Source organism: Myotis nattereri (assembly GCF_964212035.1).
Source record: "Myotis nattereri genome assembly, chromosome: 1".
Classification (NCBI taxonomy): domain Eukaryota; kingdom Metazoa; phylum Chordata; class Mammalia; order Chiroptera; family Vespertilionidae; genus Myotis; species Myotis nattereri.
This window is the reverse complement of record NC_138075.1, coordinates 36,223,230-36,241,004: the sequence shown is the minus strand read 5'-3', so window position 1 is coordinate 36,241,004 and position 17,775 is coordinate 36,223,230. Positions and strand designations below refer to the sequence as shown.

General features: G+C 39.1%; 2 protein-coding genes across 4 annotated transcripts; one reads left to right on the top strand and one right to left on the bottom strand.

Moving 5' to 3' along the window:
* Window positions 1–137: 137 nt before the first annotated feature.
* On the top strand, window positions 138–8,008 carry TOMM20L (translocase of outer mitochondrial membrane 20 like; the record flags this gene model as incomplete). Of its 2 annotated transcripts, XM_081104333.1 has the most annotated exons (5): window positions 138–273; window positions 418–461; window positions 1,447–1,528; window positions 6,384–6,526; window positions 7,955–8,008. In XM_081104333.1, the coding sequence occupies 5 exons, from the start codon at window positions 138–140 to the stop codon at window positions 8,006–8,008; spliced, it is 459 nt and encodes a 152-aa protein (XP_080960459.1). The 2 variants fall into 2 exon arrangements, with proteins under 2 accessions (XP_080960459.1, XP_080960458.1); XM_081104332.1 differs by lacking the exon at window positions 418–461 and having other exon boundaries at window positions 138–326.
* Window positions 8,009–8,074: 66 nt separating this feature from the next.
* On the bottom strand, window positions 8,075–17,654 carry TIMM9 (translocase of inner mitochondrial membrane 9). 2 transcript variants are annotated; one of them, XM_081104351.1, is made up of 6 exons: window positions 17,388–17,654; window positions 15,943–16,074; window positions 14,479–14,567; window positions 10,227–10,291; window positions 9,597–9,692; window positions 8,075–8,578 (listed from the first exon to the last, which is right to left on the bottom strand). In XM_081104351.1, exons 4-6 carry the CDS (start codon window positions 10,263–10,265, stop codon window positions 8,444–8,446), a joined length of 270 nt encoding a protein of 89 aa, XP_080960477.1. In that variant the 5' UTR covers window positions 10,266–10,291; window positions 14,479–14,567; window positions 15,943–16,074; window positions 17,388–17,654; the 3' UTR covers window positions 8,075–8,443. The 2 variants fall into 2 exon arrangements, with proteins under 2 accessions (XP_080960477.1, XP_080960478.1); XM_081104352.1 differs by lacking the exon at window positions 15,943–16,074.
* Between the last annotated feature and the right edge of the window lie 121 nt (window positions 17,655–17,775).

Genomic DNA, 17,775 nt, shown 5'->3' with positions numbered 1-17,775 from the left:
CTTCGACCTGTGGCCCTGCGCCCTGGAAGCCCGGAGGCCGGTATGGGCGCCGCGCCGACGCCCCCTGCCGGCCGGCCGGGCTCCCCGCGCTCGCTGGCCCGCGCCCAACGCTCCGCTCGTGGGACGCCCGCGGCCGGATGCCTTGCATCCGCACCCTCCTTGGCCTCCTGGCGGCCCTGGCGTCCTGTGGCGCCGTCGCCTTCCTGGGCTACTGCGTTTACTTCGACTGGAAGCGGCGTGGCGACCCCGCCTTCAAGCGCCGCCTGCGGGACAGTGAGTGCGCCGGCGGCGGGGGCGTGGCCCGGGCGGGCCCGCGGGGCGAGGGGGTGCCGGGGTGCCGCGGCTATGGAGGGGTCCGCGCGGCGCACACCGGCGTCGGGGTGACTCCATTCAGCACGTGCCACGTTGTCTTTGCAGAAAGAAGAGCCCAGCCTCCAAAGGCTGATGGACCCGGCGCCCAGGTGAAGAGCTTTGGCGACGCCCAGGTGGCGTTGTAGCGAGTAACCTCCCCGCAGTGCAGGGCCCCCCTCCGATCGGGGTCTCGGCTGGTTCCTGAGCTGGCACTTCCGAGCCCACGTGGAGTTCAGGCTAAGTTTTTATTGTCGCTTACAAAAGAAAAAGAAGGAAGAACCATTTGGGGTTATGAAAAGGCAGTTATACAATAAACGTTGTAGGAACAATTGCTTCAAATAATTTCTTTTAAGTATGTTTTTATTTCAGAGAGGAAGGGAGAGGGAGAGAGGACTAGAAACATCAGTGATGCGAGAATCATTGATCGGCTGCTTCCTGCACGCCCCCTACTGGGGATGGAGCCCACAACCCAGGCATGTGCCCTTGACTGGAATCAAACCGTGACCTCTTGGTTCATAGGTGGATGCTCAACCTCTAAGCCAGGCCAGCCTGGTGCTCACTCTACCTTTAAAGACCAGGCCTGGGCATGGTTCCAATGATGTGGCATCCTGTGACCCTGGTCACCTTCATACACCAGGCTGCAGCAAACCACAGCAACCTTCCAACACCAGGCACTGCCAACTCCCCACCAGGCTGTTTCCCAATCAACAAGCAATGTTAATACCGAGGCAAGGGAATAGTTTGGCAACATACACAGTAATCTTTGTTATAGTTAATTATAGTAAGATGTCTGATATGTGTACTTAGTAAGCCAAGTAAAATATGGATGAGTTATTACAAGCATCTCAGTATTACAGATGTCTCCCCTTTACCCCCCACCACCCAGCCCCTCGTGTATTTTTTTTTATGGCCTGAAATAGTAATTCCATTTTAAGAAATTGGTTTAAATAGTATAAAGAATAACTGCATTTGTCATACTTTGGATTTAGAAACTAGGTTTAAGAAGTGCATTTTAAAATAAAAACTAAATAATTTTGATTAGTAAGCACATCCCTCAGATTCATTACTCATTGTTAAATATTTTGTGAATCGTAGCAGTGGGATCCAGCAAGGAATGAAAAGTTGCAGGAACTTTTTCTGCACGAAGTACAAGTGGGAGAGCTTTGGCTATCTAGAGGTAAGAGCATAAACACTCTTTTGTAAGCAGTTCTTTATGATAATTTGTTCATTTATTGATCAGTATATGTATGTTAAGTAACTTAACTAGCTAGCTGTGTTAGTCAATGTGCTTCAGTTTAAAGAGAAACTGTCCCAGCATTGTCACTCCATCCCACTTGCCAGCTCCAATGTGTTATAGTTAGTGTTCCAGGTTACGTTGCAGTCTTGGAAGTGCCGATGGAGAAGCAAAGCCAAATGCTAGAACACCTCATCTATCATCAGGTAAAAATTTAAGTAAATGAATTTTCCAAATGGTTACTTGTGTGAACCAAAACTTAAAAAAAGTTTTTAACTGCTTTATAAACATTTTCCTGCCTTCTTATAAAATACTTATTTTTTAGGGTAAAGTCATTATGATTATCCATTCTTGTCCTGTCTAATGTAGTGATGCCTGTATGGAATACTTTGCTTTTAATATCCATGACCTATCTTTTGAAATATAATTTATCCCCACCCAATTCCAGATTTGAGAGAAAACACAATATTGTCAGGTAAAATGATGGTAGATAATATCAGTATCGTATAAAATATCTATATATATAAAAGCCTAAGCAACCAAATGACCTGACAGTTGACTGGTTGCTATGACAAGCACTGACCACCAGGAGGCAGGTGCTCAATGCAGGAGCTGCCCCCTGGTGGTCAGTGCACTCCCACAGTGAGGGAGTGCCGCTCAGCTGACCAATGGGCGCCAGATGGAGGGCTCATGGACTGACTGGGCATGAGCCTGCAGCAGGCGCATCAGGGCTAGGTTAAGCAGGGGGGGCAGGCAGGAGCAGCAGGCAGTCCAACATCCCCGAGGGGTCCCAGATTGCGAGAGGGCACAGGTCAGGCTGAGGCACCCCACTGGTGCACCGGGCCTCTAGTTGTATATATCATGATCATGTTTTTACTCTGGTGTTGATCCCTGGAAAGAAAAATATTTTTTTGAGCCTTATCTAAGGGAAAAATGATGATGCTCAATAAACAAGCATTACACCCATTTATATGTCATTTTTTTCAAGTGTTAGAAATTCCCCTCCATATCACAGTACCTGTACCTGTTTTTGCTTCTTTTGTCTTTTTTGAAAAGATTTTGTTTTTCAACCTGTATTTATGAGGATAGCATCCTCTAGGATTTATAAAGAGAAAGAGGAAGTCAAGACCCTGGACAATTCAGAGCAATACTAAAGATTTTAACTTTAATCGGTGACTTAAGAACATGGTAAAGGTTTTGAGAAATTAAAAAAAATATTGCGGCCACTTAAAATCATTGCACATTAATCATAGTTTAAAATTTCAGTATTTTATTCAGTACTAATTTTTAGATAGGTTTATAAATGAACTAAAAATATCTGTTAAATATGAATGACAAAATGAATAATTAGAACTGACAATGGTAGAAGCAGGAGTGATTTTATACAAAGTAATGAAGTATAAGTTTTAAGGACCTTCATTTGCATGGGCCTCTTTGAAGGTGCTGGGAAGGGTCCTACCAATTTTGTATTCAAAATTTTATATTTTCTTTTTTAATCCTCACTCGAGGATATTTTTCCATTGATTTTTAGAGAGAGTGGAAGAGGGAAAACAGAGAAACATTGATGTGAGAGAAACACATCAATTTGTTGCCTCCTGCACGTGCTCTGACCAGGGCCCCGGCTGGGGAGGATCCTGCAACCTGGAATCAAACCCGGGACCCTTTGGTCTGCTGATGCTCTACCCACTGAGGCAAACTGGCCAGGACAAATTTTTTTTATTTTCTTAAACAGGGTCCCCCAAATTATATAAACTAGGGGCTTCATAAAATCTGGATTAATCCCTAGATATGGATACTCCCTCAATAAAGGGGCAATTAAAATAGAGCTTTTCAGCTTTAATATTTTTCAATTGGGATAATATAAAATAAATATGGAGAGGAAAATTCTGAATATTAAGCCAAAAGAAAAAAATAACAATTATTTTTTACATTTTATTTTTATTCACTATGTTTAAGAGCTATCATGTATTTAGACTGAGATGAATGTTAGATATTAAATTGATTAAAACAATAATTGCAAACTTGTGTATTTAAATTTTTCCCTCTCAAAGGTAATAGCATTAATTCTGTGAACCCCTAAATTGGTTAATTAGCTCTTTAAGGGTTATGTACTTTTACTGTATTTGACTTTTAAAGCAGTTCTCAGTCTTGATTGCTGATTCTTTAAATCCATCAAACTCCAAGCCAATTAGCTCAGAATCTCTGGGGGTGGTACCCAAGCATCAGTATTTGTTAAACCTCCTGGTTATTATTTTTTTTAAATATATCTTATTGATTTTTTACAGAGAGAAATAGTTTTTTGATCAGCTGCCTCCTGCACACCTCCTACTGGGGATGTGCCTGCAACCAAGGTACATGCCCTTGACTGGAATTGAACCTGGGCCCTTTCAGTCTGCAGGCCAATGCTCTATCCACTGAGCCAAACCAGTTAGGGCAAACCTCTTGGTTATTACAATATGAATCCAACACTGAGAACTAGTATTGTAATGCGATAACCTTTCACCCAGTTTTCTGTAATCTTTTTCAATTATTTCCACTCCCCTCTGTACCAACCCCAATTTTCATGACTTTGTTGTCAGGTAGTCTAGTTCTATAGCCATCTCAATTGTGGTTATGTCTGTTTGGGACCATAGAACCAATGATTTGATTGAATTTAGTGGCTGACTTAACTAATCATATTGTTTTTGTGTCACATTAGCTCCATCAACTTAAGATCAGGCACTGTTGTATCTTTTTTTTTTAAAAAAAGCTGAATACATTAAAAACATTTAGACTTAAAGTATTTTCATAAAGCTGTAATTGTATTAATTTAAAATAAACCGTATAGCAAAGTACTTCATTTAAGAAATAGCTTCTTTTATTTATTGATTTTAGAGAAAAAAACACATTAATTTTTTGTTCCATTTATTTATGTATTCATTGGTTGATTCTTGTATGTACCCTGACCCGGGATTGAACCCACAACCTTGGTGTATTGGGACAATGCTCTGGCCAACTGAGCTACCCAGCCAGGAACAAGAAATAGCTTCTTCATATGCCTAAGAGAAGTTACAAAAAACCCAGCAATGAGGATTTCTTAAGTTGAAAATGTAAAATTAGGTGTCTATAGACACAAAATATTAAATCCTAAAATCTACATATTGATAAGGCTTCCTTTGTCTGTCATATCTTTCTCATATATATGTATTTTTTGGTGTGTGTGTATGTGTGCCTAAAAATATTTCTATTGACTTTTTAGAGAGGGAGAAACACTGATGTAAGAGCAGATCATCGATTGGCTGCCTTCTGCATGCCCCCTACCAGGGATTGAGCCCACAACCTGGGCAAGTGCCCTGACTGGGAATCAAACCAGCAACCTTTCCCATACACAGGATGATGCCCACTGAGCCACACCAGCCAGGGCATATTTTAAACTTAATATACATCTTTGGGGAGCATTTTTTTCCTGTCCATTATGCACTTTTCATACAACCATGTAGTTCAACCAAGAAATGGAAAATTCATTTCCATTAATAAGAGTCTAATATATTTAACTACAGACTATATTTTATTTCCTAACTAGTTATATATTAAATGTCAAAATTTCAACTTGTATCCTATATAATAAAAGCTAATATGCAAATTGACTTAACTGTGGAATGACCAGTCGCTATGATGCCCACTGATCACCAGGGGGCAGACGCTCAATGCAGGAGCTGCCCCCTGGTGGTCAATGCGCTCCCACAGGGGGAGCTCTGCTCAGCCACAAGCCAGGCAGTGCAGTGGTGGTGGCGGGAGCCTTTCCTGTCTCCAAGGCAGTGCTAAGGATGTCTGACTGCTGGGGGAACGGGCCTAAGCCATCAGTCAGAAATCCCCTGAGGGCTCCCAGACTGCGGGAGGGTGCAGGCCGGGCTGAGGGAGACCCCCCCCCCAACCCCCTTGCCGAGTGCACAGGGCCTCTAGTTATTACATAACACCAGAAGAGAGGCAGCATACTGTAGTCTCAAGGTTTGGAAAAAGGTTCTGTTACTAATTCTGGCATTAATTAGCTTTGAAACCTTAAATCATTTCACTGATCTTTGCCTCAGTTCCCCAAAACAAGGAAGTGAGACTGAGTCCATGTTCTAACTTAAAGTCTGATTTCTACTCTTCACAAATTTTCATCCTTACTTTACAGCCAATCATCCTAAACTCAATTTAAAACTTGAGATGAAAGTTCTTAAATCTCTTAATTTCTTCCCCTGAATATGTAATTCGTTACACTAAATCTTGTTTTAAAAATGCTCCCCAAAGATTTTTTAAAATTATCATTTAGCCAGAAAAACATGTTTTATCTATAATTTCTTCAGCCACACATGTAAAGATAACAGAACACAACCTTTAAAAAAAAACTCAATACCTACCTCTTACAGATATTCATATTTCAGCTTGACCTCAGCGAATCTGGCAGGTCAACATTTCCTCTCACATTTATATCCTTTATGAGGCTTGTTTGCATAGCCTTTATCTTTTTAAAAATGTTTTTATTGATTTTAGAAAGGGGGAGAGAAACATCGATGAAAAACATTGATTGGCTGCCTCCAGCACAGCCCCTACTGGGGATCGAGCTAACAACCTGGACATGTGCCCTGACTGGGAATCAACTTTCGACCTTGTGGTGCATGGGATGACACACAAGCAACTGAGCCACACTGACCAGGGCAGCCTTCATCTTGATATGCTTTTAAAGTTTTAATAGTTGGTGCTTTCTTGGTAATTTGTATAATGTATACTTTGAAGAACATTAAAATTTTGCTCTGAATTTATCAATTTGTTTCAGGAGAGCACAGAATGGGGGTTGAACATCTCAGCAATGCCCTTTCAATGTGTGGGCAACCACGGGAACTTCTGAAGGTTTTTAAACACACACTCCCTCCCAAGGTATTTGAGATGCTGTTACATAAAATTCCCCTGATTTGCCAGGTGAGCACTTATTTATCTTTGTGAAATGGGCAGAATAAACAAATGGGGGAAAAAAATAAAATAAAAAAAATAAAAAACAAACAAACAAACAAACAAAAAAAAACAAATGGGGTTTGGATACATAGAAATAGCAAAGTAGATGTGTGACTGGCCCAAAGTTTTAAATGAGTAAAATCTGAATTTTTTATTGCTTTTCTTGCCTTGAGGTGAAACAAGCCAATTCTTTCATGTTCCTTTGACTATAATGTATTGTATATTTTGTTGAGAATTGTTTCAGCATTTCAGTTTTAATGATAGCATTGTTAACATTTTGTCGTCGTACTGTCAAAGATACCACAGTTATTGACCTACTGTACTGTCCATGGAGGCCTTTAAGTTAAATGGTAATTGTTATTTAAATGTCCTAGTGCAGTGGTTCTCAACCTTGGCTGCACATTAGAATCACCTGGGAATCTTTTAAAAATCCTGATTTCTGGGCCTCATCCTCCGGAAATTCTGTTTCTTTGTTATGGGGTGGGGCCACAACATTAGTAACAAAGAAACAGAATTTCCAGAGGATGAGGCCCAGAAATCAGGATTTTTAAAAGATTCCCAGGTGATTCAATGTGCAGCCAAGGTTGAGAACCACTGTCCTAGTGGCTTAAAAATTAGATGTAACATAGGAAACAGTGAATTATCGAAGCAGAACACTTCTACTTTCCATTAGTATGACAAAACATAGATACCACGTTGGTAAGTTTAAACAGATAGGCTAATCAGTGTTTTCTAAAGTATAACTTGATAATGACATCAAATGAAATCCTTTCAAAAGCTAATTACTAATAGGTATTAGTCCACTTACATTTACCAAACTGCTTGATATGCTTATGGATCAACTAGAATTTCCTAAAAATGCTTGAATTTTAGGACTCATTTAGCCATAAGACACTACTTTTAACTTTGGTTCACTTTTTATTACACTGATCACATGGCTGAGAATACACTATGTATTGTTGGTCTGACTCAGAATCATTCGCGTTAGACTCAGCTTCTGAACAAAATACACATTCCACTAGACTCGCAGTGGTTCTCAACCTTCCTAATGCTGCAACCCTTTAATACAGTTCCTCATGTTGTGGTGACCCCCAATCATAAAATTATTTTCGTTGCTACTTTGTAACTGTAATTTTGCTACTGTTACGAATCGTAATGTAAATATCTGATATGCAGGATGTATTTTCAGAGGTTGCGACCCACAGGTTGAGAACCGCTGCTAGAGCCTAACAGTCAACTCAAATATTCCCAAGCTAGTCTCAGATGGGCTGTTTCCTGAAAATATATGGAAATGTAGCTAGAATAAGAATGTGTAATGCCCTCCCTGACACAGAAGAGAGGCAAGAAAAGGACTGTGCATTGAAATGATTAGTAACTATTTTATGTATTTACCAGCAATTTGAGGCAGACATGAATGAACAGGAATACTTGGAAGATGATCCTGATTGAAAAAACACTTCAACGTATCCACAGTCCAGTCAGAATACTATATTATGATATAGCATAAACAACTGCGCAGTGATATTTCCATTTATTTAACTTGTAGAAATAAAAATTTTTTCTATCTCATTCATGATTTTGTTTTAAAATTAATAGTCACTATTGAAGAAATAATGGTTTATTTTTCTAATCAAGTGACTAAGCTCCTGAATCATAAGGCCTCAACAAATGTTGCATCTTACATTTTGATTGGACAGTAAGACCTTCTATTTTGATTATCCCTGGTAAATAGCAATGTTGTTTCTCCAGTGGTTTCCATTTGCCAGTCATGACAGATGGTTAACATGGTGGCTACTGCTTTCAGGGGATTCTCTCAGATGAATCCTCACTTCCAGTGCAAAGCCATTGGCAGCCTTTCAGGGAAAGTCCACCCTCAGGATGTCTCTATCGTGGCTGGCCAAGGAGTCCTGCTTTGGCTGCCAGGGCTTCATTCTGCTGAATATGATATTCCTGAAATCTCATGGATATTCTTTGCGTCATTTTTAAATATTTCTGTAAGCAATGTTCTGAACAGGTGGTCTAGAAATAAAATAAAGAGAGAAGATGGAAGAGGCAATACAGAAATATTAATTTGAAAAAAAAAAAAAAAAAAAAAAGCATGTATTCTAAAAGACCAACCAGTAGGTACTTTTCTTTGAATATACCTGAGAATTAAATGGTATTAATAAGTAGCAGGTGACCATAGCTTTCAACTGTTAATACAAGAGGTGTTACATTTTGATACCTACAGGTCTGTAGGCACTAAAAACAATGGTAAGTCCCTGCTATCTGGACTAGATTTTCTGCAGGTGTGTTTTAGTATTAACTGAAAGCCTACATTCCCATTCCCTTATTCTGATTATTAAAATGTAGGCCCAGTACAACTTTGTTCCTTTTTAATGAGAAATTCCATTCCTAATATTAAGTTAATTCTCAACCTTTTACTTTTTTCCAGTAAAAATATTACACTTAGCATCTATTAAACACTGTCATTTATTTAACAAGTACTTATTCATTGCTGGTTAAAAGTTAAGATCTTGGCATGAATGTTTTCAGTATTCTTCCACTGAAAGAAGTTATGTCACTTTAAGCCAATACATAAATGTTTTGATGAGCAAATTAACAGTTATAACTTCTAATAGGATTGGGTTTTGAGCGTCTGTCTATGCAATATGAGCAACCAAATTCGAGCTCTAGTTTTTCCAAAGTTACCCTGAATTCTCAGGGTCAGATAGAAAAGCCATGTCAAGTTTCTCTAGCTAGGTCATCTTAATTGAAAGTTAATTACTAAGGCTTTGCAATGGAAGAATAATTCAGCAAGCCCCAGGCATCTTCTCTAAAAAAGTCTGCCTTGATTCAATGTGATTATCATATTAAATTTGTCATCACTAAACTCAATGTTATGGATCCTTGGCTGCTTTAGTTCCTCCAAGCAATGGAGCATAAAAGGCAGGCAAAATTCCTGTAATAACTAGGAACAAGCAAAATGCTTAGGGGGATTACATTTAAGCTGCTAATCACAAGTTTAGAGAATTTTTAGTGGGTACACTTTTCATACCTCTTCAGGTTTTACTTCTCTTGTTGTGAAGTCTTTAACACAGTCCAAAAAGCAGGTTTCTGTAAGTTTATTGTAGGTTCCAAGAAATTCTTTAAACTATAAACAAATAAAGTGTTTTTAAAAAACATAAATAAGGTGTTAATATTTGGTGTTTTAGAAAAATTTGCTTATTGTTGCAAGTATTACAGAAGTCCCTTCCCCCACAACAATGACCCTCTCTCCACCCTGCTCCGGCCCCCTCCCCAGGTCTTCCCCGCATTACTGTTTGTCCGTGGGGTATGGCTATAGGTATATAAGTTCACTGGTTAATATTTGGCTTTTAAAACAAAAATGTTCTGAAACTTAACTGAAGTTTGTATTTTAGGTGAAATGTCCTGTAATATTTGAAATCAAACTTTTGCTAACTTAAATGGGTATAATATGATCTATGTAATATGAGCTACAAAATATAGTCAGATTTTCTCATTGAATATTCTTTCCTGGATTACCTGAAAATTAATATTCTTCATTTAATATCCAATTTTGGAAATGAAATATAAACCATTATTTTGTGAGATCACTGACATGGTTGCATTCAACAGTGCCTTAAATTGTTTGCCAAAGGCCTTTTTCTTAATTATGATACCTTACCTGTTTTATCTGATCAGATTCTGGAATTTGTGCAGCCATATTCTTTCAGTACCTTTATTAGTCACCTGATTTAAAAATAAAAAACGTTTGTCAACCTATAAACAAATATTTTATTTAAAAAATGTTTTTTTATTGATTTTAAAGAGAGAGGAAGGGGGAGGGAGAAAGAAACATTGGTGTGAGAAACATCGCTTGATCATCTGCTTCCTGTATACTCCCTATTGGGGACTGAGCCCAAAACCTGGGCATAAGCCCTGTCTGGGAATCGAACTAGTGAATTTTTGGTACATGGGACAATGCTCAACCAACTGAGCCACATGGGCTACAAATAAATGTTTTTAGGCTACTTGAAGAGTTAGGTAATCAAAACAAGAATAGTTTATGAAACAGAACTGAAACAAGTCTACCTGAAATACCACATTATTCACATTTTATCAATTTCTAACCATGTATGTAATTATACACCACTCCCCCAATTTCCCACATCATTAATGACAACAGAACCATAAAGTTTAGAATTAGATTTTTTAATGCTATTACCTGTGGGACCCAAAGACCCTGTCTATCTAAATCTTTAGTGGGTTACTTTTTTTTTTTTTTTTTGGTTAATACTCACCTGAGGATATTTTTTTCATTGATTTTAAGAGAGAGTAGAAGGGGCGGGGGGCGGGGGGCGGGGGGGAGAGAAAAAAAAGAGAGAGAGAAAGATGAATGTGAGAGAGAAACACATTGGTCTCCTCCCGCACAGGCTGGGGATAGAAATCTGCAACCCAGGTATGTGCCCTTGAGTGGGAATCGAACCTGAGACCCTTCTGTCCAAGGGCCTACACTCTAACCACTGAGTGGCTAAATCTTCAGTTTTAAGATGAATTGCCCTGCTACTGTGCAGAAAAGCTACTTATTAAAGTTCCATTCCTAGTAGGATTTTTTTTAAAGGAATCTGAAAATTATTTTTTATTTTTTAGTTAATCCTCACCTGAGGATATTTTTCCGTTGACTTTTAGGGAGAGTGGAAGAGACAGGGAAAGACAGAGAGAAACATCGATGTGAGAGAAACAGAAAAACATAGATTGGTTGCTTCCTGCACCAGCCCTGACCAGGGCTCAGGCTGGGGAGGAGCCTGCAACCAAGGCACGTGCCCTTGACTGGAATCGAACCCGAAACCCTTTGGTCCGAAGGCCGACACTCTATCCACTGAGCCAAACCAGCTAGGGCCTTAGTAGGATTCTAAGGGAAACCAAGAGATCTCTGTTGTCTTCTATAAATACTTAAGTTAACTATTCCATTGGTTGCTAATGTAACTTTGACCTGTGCTACTGATGATCCTTTTACCTTCTCTATGCAAATGCAGAGTACTATTAATTGTTAACAAACACCATCCTAACTTATAAATCAATAACCCAAATGAGTTCTAATATACTTTAAAAGGAAGTTATAGGAGTTGTGAAGTCTGAAATTCAAAAAGGGCAATAACTGTAACAGAAACTTCTAAACATATGACACTTATGATCTAACTTGGGGGCAACAGAGAAGTGAAGATAAGGAAGTCAAAAGCCTTTCTGAATTCCCGGGATTTCCACATATCCTAAATGGAGGGCCCAGGCTTAGTTAATCCAGATATAAGAATGTATCACATTATTTATTCTATCTGGCTAGTTCTAAAATGGAAGAACATCTCACATAAAGATTTGTATAAAATATGATTGTTTAAAATAGAAATTAAACAGCATGTAAAGAAGCAAATACAATCTTGTACACTGTAGACTAAATGAATTTTTATGCATTATATTTAGCTTGAATTTCCTAATAACCAATGCAATAAAGATAAACTGGATGTGTAAGTCATTCTTATTGACTCATTATTATTTGAAGTGGCTCTGTAAAGCATGACTTTTCATGAAACTAGGAAACTCAAAGTGCTATTATCATGGAAAAAAAATAACATTCTCATTTGATTAACGAATATAATTGATGGTAATTCCATGCTAGTATTTCCAACCATGTATACATCTTCCACTCTTTTGCATTTATTCTTTTCTCCTTTTTTTTTTAATATCCTATAAGTTAGTGAGGATACAATCCATACTTATAGAACATTTCACCCAATACCACAGAAGGCACATTTTTATCAAGTGCCCACTGAACCAATATCCTGGGTCATAAAACTAGCCTCAACAAATTTAAAAAAATTTAAATCATTCTAAGTGTGTTCTCTGACCACAGAAGCATCAAGCTAGAAATAATTAACAGAAAGAGAACAGGCAAATTTCCAAACATCTGGAAAATAAACAATAAATTTCTAAATAATTCATGGGTCAAAGAGGAAGTCTCAAGGGGGGAAAAATCAGTGAACTGAATGAACTGAAAATACAACATATCAAAATCTGTGTTAACAGAGCTATATCAGTGCCAAGAGAACAATTTATAGCATTAAATTCATACATTAGAAAAGAAGAAACCTCTCAAATCAAAGATCAAAACTCCTACCTAAAGCACCTTAGAAAAGGAGCAAAATAAACCCAAAGCATGTAGACAGAAATAATAGAACAGAAATAATAAAAATGAAAACATAGGCCCTGGCTAATGTGGCTCAGTTGGTTGAGTATCGTTCCATGCACTGAGAGGTTGCCTGTTCGATACCTAGTCAGGGTATATGCCCAGTTGTGAGCTCGATGCATAGTAGAGGGCGTGCAGGAGGCAGCTGATCCATGTTTCTAGCTCATCAATCTCTCTCTCTCTCTCTCTCTCTCTCTCTCTCAAAATCAATAAAAACATACTTAAAAAAAAATAAATAAAAGCAAAAAACAATAATCAATAAAACAGTTGGTTCTTTAAAAAGACTATCATTATCAGAAATGAAACTGTCACCGTAGACCCTGCAGACGTCTAAAGTGTAACGAATTTACTATTATCCTGTTATCAAAACCAGACAAAGGCAGTACATAAAACTAGAGAAATATCCCTCATAAAATAGACCTATATGTCCTTAACAAAATAATAGCAGATTGGTATTACTCTGCTGACTATCCTCTACTTGCCCCTTAGTATACCTAACAACTCATGGTGACGAAAGATTGTTATTTGATAAGACATAGATATGGAATGCCTCAATGGTGTTGGTATGAATCTTCATTTATAATGATTTCCTTGGCATTATATTTTTTAAAAATATTTTTTTATTGATTTCAGAGAGGAAGGGAGAGAGAGAGATAGAAACATCAATGATGAGAGAGAATCAGTGACTGGCTGCCTACTGGGTTTGAGCCTGCAACCCAGGCATGTGCCCTTGACTGGAATCAAACCTGGGACCCTTCAGTCCACAGGCTGACACTCTATCCACTGAGCCAAACCAGCTAGGGCTTCTTGGCATTATCTTTTAATGTAAAGTTTTTAATAGTATATATATCTCCTTAAAATGAAATAAAGTTTTATCATATTATAAAAGTAATGCAATATATTTCTTGAGAATTTGGAAAATAAAAGAGAAATACTTTACTCAAAAACCACTAAATTAACATTATGGTTTCCTTTTCTCTAGAATCATTCAATTATAAACTTTTCAAATATTGTCCCAGACCTACAATTGAACTCGAGCTAACAGTCAGCAATTTTCTTATGTCTGCCTAAATCTCTAAAGCTCTTCTCTGTAGTCATAAATAAAGGCATACTTTTTATTGTGCTTTGCTTTATTGCATTTTTTTTTACAAATTGAAGGCAAGACCCTCCACCAGCAAAAGATTACGACTCCCTTATTGCAGTGGTTTGGAACTGAACCTGCAATCTCTGAAGTATATCTGTATCAAGGTTATGGTATACATAACTGTAGGCAACTGTTCCTAGGAAATACTGAAGGTGATTGATTTGCAAATTTACTTGCTATCTGGTGTCTTCTAAAGTCAGCCTTCTCTTTTGCAGTTAATCATGAATTATGCTGATTGACAAACTCCAACAAGCCAAGCAAATCACTGATAGTGAAAACAGGCAGCAGCAATGTGGCTGCCCTTTTATTCGGTCCTAGTTCCAGATATTACAGCAAATGTTTATTATTATAGAGGCAAACATCTGCTGAGGAAATTACCTTTCAATTATACTCCTGAGACCTGGAGATGGAGGGAAGGGATAAGAGTTCCAGAATCTCTGGCTTAGGTTTTAGGAATGATACAGCAATGTTATTTTTTGCCAAACACAAATATGTCATAAAACCGGGTAACTTAAAAGTAAAGGGAGATCTTATCAGTCATCAAGCTCAAACCTTTTCTGATGCATGAGTTTCCTTTCTGTTCTGGAAAAGTAGTTGTCCAACTTTTGCTTGAATGTCTCCAGTGAGGCCTTATTTCTTATCTGAAAAAATGATGGGATTACAATGACTGGGGAGACCTCTTCAAGCTCTAATAGTTGAGAAATCTAAACTTCTGCTGGCTAAGTCATTTTTAAAAAAGCCTCTTCCTTAGGTTTATTGTGATCATTTTGCAATATATACAGATATGGAATCATTATATTGTACATCTGAAACTAACAATGTTACATAGAAAGAAAAAAGCCTCTTCCTTTTCAATATGTGAAATTTAGTTTCCTCATTCTGAGGTTACAAGTCTTTAGCATATGTTACTATATATATTTACAAAATACATCATAGTCTGCCCTGGCCAGGTGGCTGTTGGTTGGAGAATGGTCCTGTACACCAAAAGGTTACAAGCTCGATCTATGGTTGGGGTGTGTACAGGAGGGGATGGGGCAATTCATCCCTGTTTCTTTCTCCCCACCCTTCCTCTCTCTTTCTAAAATAAATAAAAACATATCCCTGGGTAAGGATTAATAAACAAATATAATATTCTTATCTTTCCAGGTAGTAAGTATGTCCAGGTGAATATCAAAGAACAAGCAATTCCCAGAAATTTCTGAATATTAAAAAGAAATTAACAGACTAACCAGGATATGATGGACAAGTCCACCATTTCTTTTTTAGAATCATATGCAGATTTGTATCAGGCCTGAAGCCAAATTTCTAATTCTGTAAATATAGTTACAGCAAATGATTCTTCTGATGTCTTTGGCCTCTATCACTAAGATGGTACTTACATGATTGGTACTGGTCATTGGTACTCTTGTGATTCAGGATTACAAATTGATCATAAAACCACTAGGTGATAGATTCCTGGGAAACAGGATATATTCATGCTCTCAGAATATCTCCACAGGTTACCAAAGGAAAACTGTCCTCCTATATTGTAATGATCTGGCAGTCACCACCTTAATCAAGTGATTATACCTAGCATCACCTCTGTGGTATTCTCCCCAAAAATGGATGATCTGACTCTGATCATGAGGGAATAATGAGGAAAAGCCACCATAAGGGACAATTTGTAAGACCAAAGGTCTTAAAAAAAAACACCAAAAAAGTCATGCCCGTCCTGTGTGGCTCAATGTTTTCAGCATTGAATCAGGTAACAATTCCTGGTCATGGCACATGCCTGGGTTGTGGGCTTGATCCCCAGTAGGGGGCGTGCAGGAGGCAGTTGATCAATTATTCTCATCACTGATGATTCTATCTCTCTGAAATCAATCAATAAAAAAGGTCATAAAGAAAAGGGGCACAGGGCTGTTCTAGATTAGGACACTAAAGGGTCATGACAACTAAACACAATGTGTGGACTTTGGATCCTGAATTAAAAGGAAACATTTTTGAGTTAAAAAAGACATTCTGGGGCTATGTTACCATTTTAGGTGTGATAACCTTATCCTGGCTATGTACAGATTGTTCTTAAGGTGATTCATGCTGAAGAAATTAGAGTTAAAGGTCATGATGTCTGCAACTTCCTTGCAATGGTTCAGCAAAAGAGTACTGTATCTATGTATATAGAGAGAGTGCAAAAGAGATAGCAAATAAGTAAAAATATTAACAATATTATAACAATAAAAAAACCCCACAATCTTGTGAACCATATTTTTTGTCCCAGGGCTATCCGTGCCTTTTATTTGATAGGTCAGATGTTTAAATTGATCTGAACTAACCTGTTCGGTTGATAGGCTTTAACGGGACTCTACCACATGTCCCTTTCCTTTAGATTATCTGCAGCAGGTTTAGGAAGTTACTGTCTGATTAAACGGCAACTTATTAATCAGAGCAGAAAATTCTTGCTATATGCCACACCACTCCCACAAAAATTCTTCTGAAAGATTACGGCTATTGCTTTCGGGTTTAAAGGTTGGCCTCCAGACTTAAAAGTATAATCCTCTGAGCACTGGACTAGATAGGGGGAGGGGGGCCAAGACTTCTTGGGTTTCAACCCAATTCAACTTGTAATGACTGCTTATGGTCACACTTTGGAGAAGAGAGGGGAAAGGTTACTTTATTTTCACATCTAAGTTACATTTAGAAAATAAGGGAATTAAATCATCTCCAAAGCTCTGACACTGTCGCTTTATCTTTTAATTTTCCCTAAAACAAATCGTGAACAAGCAAGTACTACCCGTGAGCCCAGTAATGAAGAGGGAAATGTAACTGGAATAAGACATAATATTTTGCAAAGAATAATTAAAAGGTTCTTCAAAGCCAAGACCCTAAGGCCCAATTTAATTCTAGGATTTCTTCTATGAAAGCTGAACTGTAAAAAAAATTTTTTTAAATGTGTTATTTAGCTTTTACATCAGATTACATTGTTTGGCTTTGATTCATCTTTTTCTAAAGCCTCTAGTAATGCGTAAAGGGGAACGTCCAAATAGTGCGTCCTTGAAAACGAGCAGATCAGATAAAGGTGCTGGGCCTGCTTTGTGTCCCGGGAGGGCGGTTCAGTTAAAGGGGGGGGGGGCGGGGGGGGGTCTCCTGCCTGTTAGCTCAAGGTCAAGGCGAGGGTGCCTTCCAGCCTGACTCGCACGGTCTCCGACCAAGACCCCGACTGCTGCAGCCCAGTCTGAGGTGCCTCGGAGCCTCCAATTACGGCCCTCGCCCCAGTGACACGGACGTCAGGCAGGTCTCAAACCCGCTCGGGGACAGCAGGACCCGCTGCCCGGCTCCGCATGACCCGCTGCCCGGCTCCGCACTCCCCCGCAGCCCACCAGGATGCGGCGGCCTCGTTCAGAGACCCACCGCCTTTCCGGAGCGTAGCCTGCCGCCCCCCGCCCGGGAACCCGGGATTCCGAGGGCAGAGTAAGAGGTCATACTTAAGCACAGGCTCTCGCTTCCGACAACAGTACGAGGCTGGGGGGACTGCGCTGCCAGTCGAGTCCGGGGGCGGAGGGTCGGGGTCACGGCGGGTGCCGCCGCCGCTGGATGCAGAACACGTGGGAGCGGTAATGTCAAATAGCCCTTAGATCCTTGGACGCCGATTCGTATAACGAGGGGAACTTGAGAGGAAAAAAAAAAAAAACCCGGTATGACCCTATAACTCCGAAATCCTCTGAGAATTAATTTTTGTGATTGTCTCCTTAGACAATGCTCCCTGCTCCTGATTTCCTTGCCATTAACTAACCCGAATCTGCCGAAAGTGTTTGAAAGACTAATTTACTTTGCGTCCCTAACGGTCTCCAGGAGCTACGCTGTAAACATTCC

Coding starts and splice junctions, on each gene's coding strand:
- TIMM9 (XM_081104351.1), bottom strand. CDS start 10,265: ATGGCTGCACAAATTCCAGAATCTGATCAGATAAAACAG. Junction 9,693..10,226: donor AATCTGATCAGATAAAACAG/GTAAGGTATCAT, acceptor ATTTGTTTATAG/TTTAAAGAATTTCTTGGAAC. Junction 8,579..9,596: donor GAGAAGTAAAACCTGAAGAG/GTATGAAAAGTG, acceptor TTTTATTTCTAG/ACCACCTGTTCAGAACATTG.